The sequence below is a fragment of the Ambystoma mexicanum genome, chromosome 6q, assembly GCF_040938575.1.
Source record: "Ambystoma mexicanum isolate Mex_15411 chromosome 6q, UKY_AmexF1_1, whole genome shotgun sequence".
Taxonomy (NCBI): domain Eukaryota; kingdom Metazoa; phylum Chordata; class Amphibia; order Caudata; family Ambystomatidae; genus Ambystoma; species Ambystoma mexicanum.
This window is the reverse complement of record NC_090937.1, coordinates 52,492,922-52,499,308: the sequence shown is the minus strand read 5'-3', so window position 1 is coordinate 52,499,308 and position 6,387 is coordinate 52,492,922. Positions and strand designations below refer to the sequence as shown.

Sequence of the window (6,387 nt, the reverse complement as noted above, 5' to 3'; positions counted from 1 at the left end):
TAGACACTTTAGGGAACTTCTTGCACCCCATTTAACCTACGGCATTGGCATGAGTACAACTGCGCATTTCCAGAAATCTTAATTCCAATGTTCTCTGGGCAGTTTCTTCAAGTTTCAGCCACCTCCATTTAGTTATTAGAACCTATACGACTTTTACAATTGTCAATGATCGTTAAACATACTTTACAGATGTGAGATGCTGTTTTGGCACAGGGAGAAAATGCAAACCATTTAGGAAGACGCAAAACCAGTTAACTGTTTAGTAGATCTTTAATATCAATACACTGTTGCACAATCAAAACAAATGACATCACATAATGCACAGAAGCACACAGTGAGGCTACAAATCTGAAGGGAGCGCTGCCTTCCTCAGGCCAATACATGTGCAGGAAGGAGATCGCTGGGCAAGAACATCCAATCACAAACAATGATCTACTTCACATTCACCATGAGCTTTGGTCCACCCTCCAAAAATAAATGAACATTTGAACATAATTCAATTGAGAAACACTGCTTCGCATAGTAAGATTCAAATATTGCAAGTTTTGTGATTTTGTTGTGTATTTCTTCAGTGGACTAGTGGTGCCTGCTTGAGCGATATAAGGACGGAGCGCATTCGGGATACATCTTTTGACTGCTTACTAGATTTAGGGTTAAAGTCACAAAGTCGAGCTACACGTTCCCACTCAGTGCCAGGAGTAGTTTCTTCAACATCGCTCACGAAAGCTTCTTCAGCTGCCCTGAAACCAATTCAGCACAAGATAAATGTTAATTTTCGTTTTTGGTGTAGACTTTTTTTTTTTTACTAAAAATATATTTATCAAATACACTTGGAACTAACGATGGATAAACAACCATTGTAGAAGAGTAACATCAACCGGAATTTTGATCATAAGAAAAGACCTACCACTGCATCTTCCTACTGTGTACAAGCAGTACTATTAACCGAAGTAGCTGGGACCATTTGATAGTTATACAAGTGGTTCATATGCCTCTACTTCTGTCTTTACATACCCAAAGTACAAAAACGTTTTCAAAATTGGACACAATGTACCAAAACAGGCAAATATTTATTCATGCCCAATTTGCTTGACGATTGCTAGCAGTTCTCAAGAGCCTCAACCACATCAGGTGTTCAAGATAACGATTGCCCTGCTAAATATATCTCACTTTGATTCGCAGTAGTCATAGGTTCGGTGGAGGTCCTGCAAACGTGCACAGGATTTTTCTCTGGAGGACCAGAAAAAAGGTCAATTCCTTAGGGCGAAGCTTGTGTACTTCATGCCAATCAAACTAGTAGCCAGAAAGTATTGAGACCCAAGCCACACGTGGTTCTCTTATGTAACTTGCAGTAGGACGAGGGGCGAATACTAGCAGTAGAATATTTCAGAAAAAAAAAAATTACCTGCTAGATTCACATTTACACAATTCAGAATTTGTAAACGATAAAAAGTACATTTTGAAGGTTGTTAATCTATAAGCCCTCCATTGTCTTCGTAGTTACTGCAAGCTACCCTCAAAGTAATCAATCATCATTTTGTCCTTACTGGGTGGAGTATTCAGAAGGTTATGTTCTTGTGAAAGTAGGTGGAAAGGAACCAAGCTACTACAGAATGAAAAGAACCTATTCTCAAGTCCACGCCCCAACTCCCAATTTGTGAGAAGAAAAAGTTGTAAATGAACAAGATCATGGAGCAGTACCAGTTAGCATGAATTAGGCAAACATGTTTCGATGGTGTGTTTATTCAAACTATAGGTCGGTGCTTGCCAAAGTCATGTGTAACAGCCCAGGTTGGTGCCGGGCTAATCAATGTGTGCATAGCTCTAGACAATTTCTGCAGCTGCAATGACCCATTGGGTGGGCATATGCACCTTCCAGAAGGTTTGCCACCCAAATGAGTTGCAGGTGCAGTGACTTGTCTGTGTGGAGGAGAGCAGATTTAAAATCCAGCTAGCAAGGGATGTTTCGTTCATAGTGAAGGAGCAAGAATTTTTAATGGTATCTTTTGACCTATTGGAGGAGCCTTTTAAGATTTAGGACTCCTGATGGGCAGATTCTCTGTGTCTCCATCACCTCGCAATCAAAGGCAATAACTAAAGCAGAACAAGAGCGATCCATGACAAACAGAACAGCGACTACTTTGGTAATGGGCGAGAGATGGGTCTAATGTCATACCATCCATGGCCTGCTGAACCAGGGGTTTCTCCTCAAACAGAATGAAACTCCCAAATGCTTGGGATTGAGAAAAGAAAAAAGCAAGCTTATTTTCCAATTCAAAAGTTATATGTTGCCAATTGGCATGCGTTTAATCACATGGACTGTAACAAGATGTGGGACCCCACTGCTGATTCAGTCGTCTCATGTCAAAGTGGGACTTCATTAATTTTATAGATAAAAAAAAATCTGTCCCAACAAAATGAAGTTGAATAGCAGCAGCTTACAGGTAGTTGATTTAGAATACATAATTAACAAGAGTAGATTCATCTTTGCTCAGTAAAAACAAAATCACTACACAGTGAAACACAGGGGGGCCCACTTCGAGCTAGTTGCACGATCTACAAGTAACCGACTGTTCAGGTATTTGAATTTCAAGAATCAAGAGGCACAGGTCGTCGGGGGGAGCGGGGGGGGGGGGGGGGGGGAGGCAAAAAAAAAAGAAACCGCAGCCTTTTGTCATAAGTGACAAGTAAGCAGTTGCCAAAGGCCAAGGGTAGACGACTCTGGGCTTCCTAGTACAGCGAACCCAAGGGCACATTTTAGTGTGTCGTGCCCCATTCAGAATCCAGAAGACTTCTAATAACGTTACAAAGGGTTGAGTGACATCTTTGCTCGGCTTACCAGAATGCCAGAGAGTTCAGCATTTCTTGAACTTCATGCAAGCTCTACAGAAAATGATCCAGCTAGGAGGCCATACCAAGCCAAATGTTAAAATGTGGCTAGTTGGGCACCCTCTTGAGCCACAGAATGTAAGCCCAGATGCCCAACCCTTTTTTCTTTACTTAAACTATTAAGTCACGTGACCCATACAGGTCCAGTAGAAACATTCAAACTAGCTAGCTAGAAGTCAACCTGGTATTTTCTACTCCTGGCTAGATTTCAGTGAGGGACTTGGAAAGTACCTGTGAAGTAGCCTCTGCCTGTTAATTTATTTTGCGTCATTACTGGTAGTGCAAGAATTCTGGTGGCCAAATCTCTGAAACAGAATTTATATGATTTGGTATTTGGGTAAGCAGCTTAATATGCACAACCAAAGCGGATATAGTGGTCAATGGACACGTTATTTCATGTCTGTTACTAGTAAATGGTGAAATAAAAATAAGATGCAGCATTTACATCTTCAATAAAGCCAGAAGTTGAACAAACTAGGCAGTGTGGTACTTTCGATGCTGTTTGGACTTATGAAAAGACTTCAACGAACCAATTCAGTCAATTCTTTGAGGAAGACACTAAATTAAATGGCTTCTCTGTAGGAGCCAAGTAGGAAGGGATGAAAAGGGACTGAGGCTTTGTAGAACATACCCATGATGGGAGACGATCGTTTTATGCAAGTAACTTTCCATACTCCATATGGAATCTTCTACACAGTTTAAATCTGGCTGGCATGAAGTAAAACGTGTAACGAATCCAAAAGGAGGGGTACAGAGGAATGAACATGTAAAAAGATATTTGGGAACAATTGATCAGCTTTATACCTCACAAGATAGCCTGCACATGAGAGCCATCATGAAAAAAAAAGGAATATTGGATAAAAATTGCTTAGGAAAACTGTGAATGCAAATTCCTCTTCCACATTAAAAAAAAAAAGAAGACACTCTAGAGAACCCAATCGGTTAACCAAAAACAAACTAATTAGCAAAACACAGAAACCCCTATATTATCTTTGTATTTAGCTGATGTATAATTATGAAGTGCTCTCGCAAATCAGTGGGAAATGTGGTTTCCAGATTATGATGCCCGCTGGTAGATTTTTAGATGTTTCATGTGGTCATCCAGCATGCACTTGGAGAGTGGACGCAAGCTGGTATTTTTCTTTGTGGGTACTTGGACACTGTCTACAAGCGATTGAGTGGTGGAGGAATAGGGAGGGACAACCATCCTGCAGGGACATTTCACCTTGGGTCAGCATTTGAGATGCATTGCAACTTTCTGAAAGGGGCCAATGTCGTCTCACATGCCTGCATGCGTTTGCTACATGACCAAGCTGCTTATTCACAGCATGAATGGTTGTCCGGTCTTTGGCAAGCGGGTGTGTTTACGCCTACAGCTGGTCTGTTCGGCGAGTTAGGCAGAGGGGAGAAAAGGGGGTAGGCACCACAACAGTTCCAGTGACACGAGATCTATCTTCAGCTTCCCCTTCCACCTAGATCAGACAGAATACATTAATTGAGTGGAAATAAACATCTATACAAGCAAGTTACGAAATTAGAATTCCAAACAAATCTGAGACTAAGAGGGCTGCAGTCAAGACGATGTAAAGATGCCTCCTTCAGCAATGTGTCCTGTGCAATTCTTTGCCAGTCACACAAAGCAGATGTCAAATCAAGGTCCCATACAAGTAGTACAATGGAGTGTACTACATGTTATGTTTAATTCCGGCATGCTAAGAAACCCTCATTTCTTAATCCAGACAGGTGGAGCAGGAGACTGTCATGTCGAGGGTGCACTTGTACGGACCCCACTTATTTACTTTGAAGGTTGCAGTTAAAGTTGGTGTAAGATAACAGTTAAAAACACAAAAAAAAAAACAGAGGTGGGGGCACTCCCTATTCAAAACGCCTACATTTAGCGTATTATGTAGGTTTATGGATTGCATTAAAAAACAATTTCACCATGGGTTGCGGCCCAGTAGCTCAAAGAACCATAATGTATTTAAAAAATATACTTTGCCTAATTTCATTAGAGAACAATTATGCTTTCAAATGTTTTCTCAAAAATGGCAGTGTTTTATAGTGGTCTGTGGTAAAGAGATCCAAAGTCCTGCATTGAGGATGGAAAAATAGTGTCTAATTGACCTACTCTTACATAGTGACTTCACTGTGCAGTGTTGCAGTGTGCGAGATGGTGTATATGGTTTGAACTTTTCTGCCAGAGTCACATGATGGAATACAGTCGTATCTTCTCATGTGCAGAAGAACACAGGCTGCAGCATTCCGGTGTCTAATTGAGGAGTGTGATTTGGCAAACCCTGCAAAAAGCCATTTGCTTATTCAGTCTACTGAACATAACAGCCTAGACAGGAGTAAAAGTAAAAAAAAGGCAAAGATCTATTTAGGCATGTTGCAGCAAAGGTGGCTTTTTGACCACTGCAGCAACTTGTGGCCTCAGAAAACTCTGCAAGCAGACAGTTATTCATTTGAGTGGAGGATTTAAGATATTTATTTATTGAGCATTTGTTAGGAGTCCATACAACCGAATTGTGTTTCGAGGTGTCACAACCCTAAGTGGGGAAGGAACGGGATTAATTAACAGTAGCAACAAAAAAAACGACATACATTCGTGTCCCTGCTAGGCCTTGAGACATTCGGACGTGCAAGTGAAGAGAAGTGCGGGTGTGGGGGGTGAGCAGGGTAAGGACAAGTGCTGAAGGGAGCCAGGGCGGAGGCCACTGGCTAAGTGCTAGGGCAGAGGAAATCACACGGGTGGGATTCCAGCAGGTGCCGAGGACACAACATACTGGGATGTGCTGAAGAATGGGCACCCTAGCAGTAAAATCTCACTTTTGTTGGGGTTCGTTTTCAGGCTGTTCTTACTAATCAGAACTCAATCTCTAGCAGACATTTTGTGATGTGTATTATAGGTTGTAGAAAATACAGTTACATCTTAAAAACTAACCGGATCGGATCTGGGTAATGTCAAAGTCCATGTGAGTAACGTTAGACGGCTACATGAGATGCAATTCGTTCATAATGTCAAAATACAGAAGTGCGATTACGGACCACAGAAGAGGTTTCAACATAACAAGGATGCATCTCTGTAGCACAGTGCAACGGTCTAAGGAGCCCAAGCCAGAAAGGAACAATGCTCAAAGCCTACGCTAAAGTAGGTTCAAAAAACGACATGCACACTACACTTTGTGCAAAAAGCGCGTATTATTTTAGACTTTTAGATTGCTTTTAAGTGAAGTGTATATTATGCCAAGGCGTGCTTCACGCCATCAATGGCGCTTTTGTAAGGTGAAGGCAAAATGTGGGGTACATCGATACCTACGACCATAAATATAAATAAGGCAGAGCAGAAAGACTTCAGTAGGCCAGCAGTGACGGCCAGCTTTTTAGAAAGCCGCAAACGGATCTAAAGGCACTAAGGCTCCGACACGATCAGCATCCACTTTCTGCATGAGGTCGTAAAAGATAGACATCAATACGGATACAGTCACGTGATTGTTA

At 41.6% G+C, this 6,387-nt stretch overlaps 1 protein-coding gene across 3 annotated transcripts in view; it reads right to left on the bottom strand.

Moving 5' to 3' along the window:
- Nucleotides 1-251: 251 nt before the first annotated feature.
- CLTA (clathrin light chain A) overlaps nucleotides 252-6,387 on the bottom strand; it is a 297,566-nt gene continuing 291,430 nt past the window's right edge. For all 3 annotated transcript variants that reach the window (XM_069630466.1, XM_069630465.1, XM_069630464.1), the window contains one exon: nucleotides 252-740. In XM_069630466.1, coding sequence (XP_069486567.1) covers nucleotides 569-740 — 172 coding nt within the window. In that variant the 3' untranslated portion in view covers nucleotides 252-568. The remainder of the gene's footprint in view (nucleotides 741-6,387) is intronic.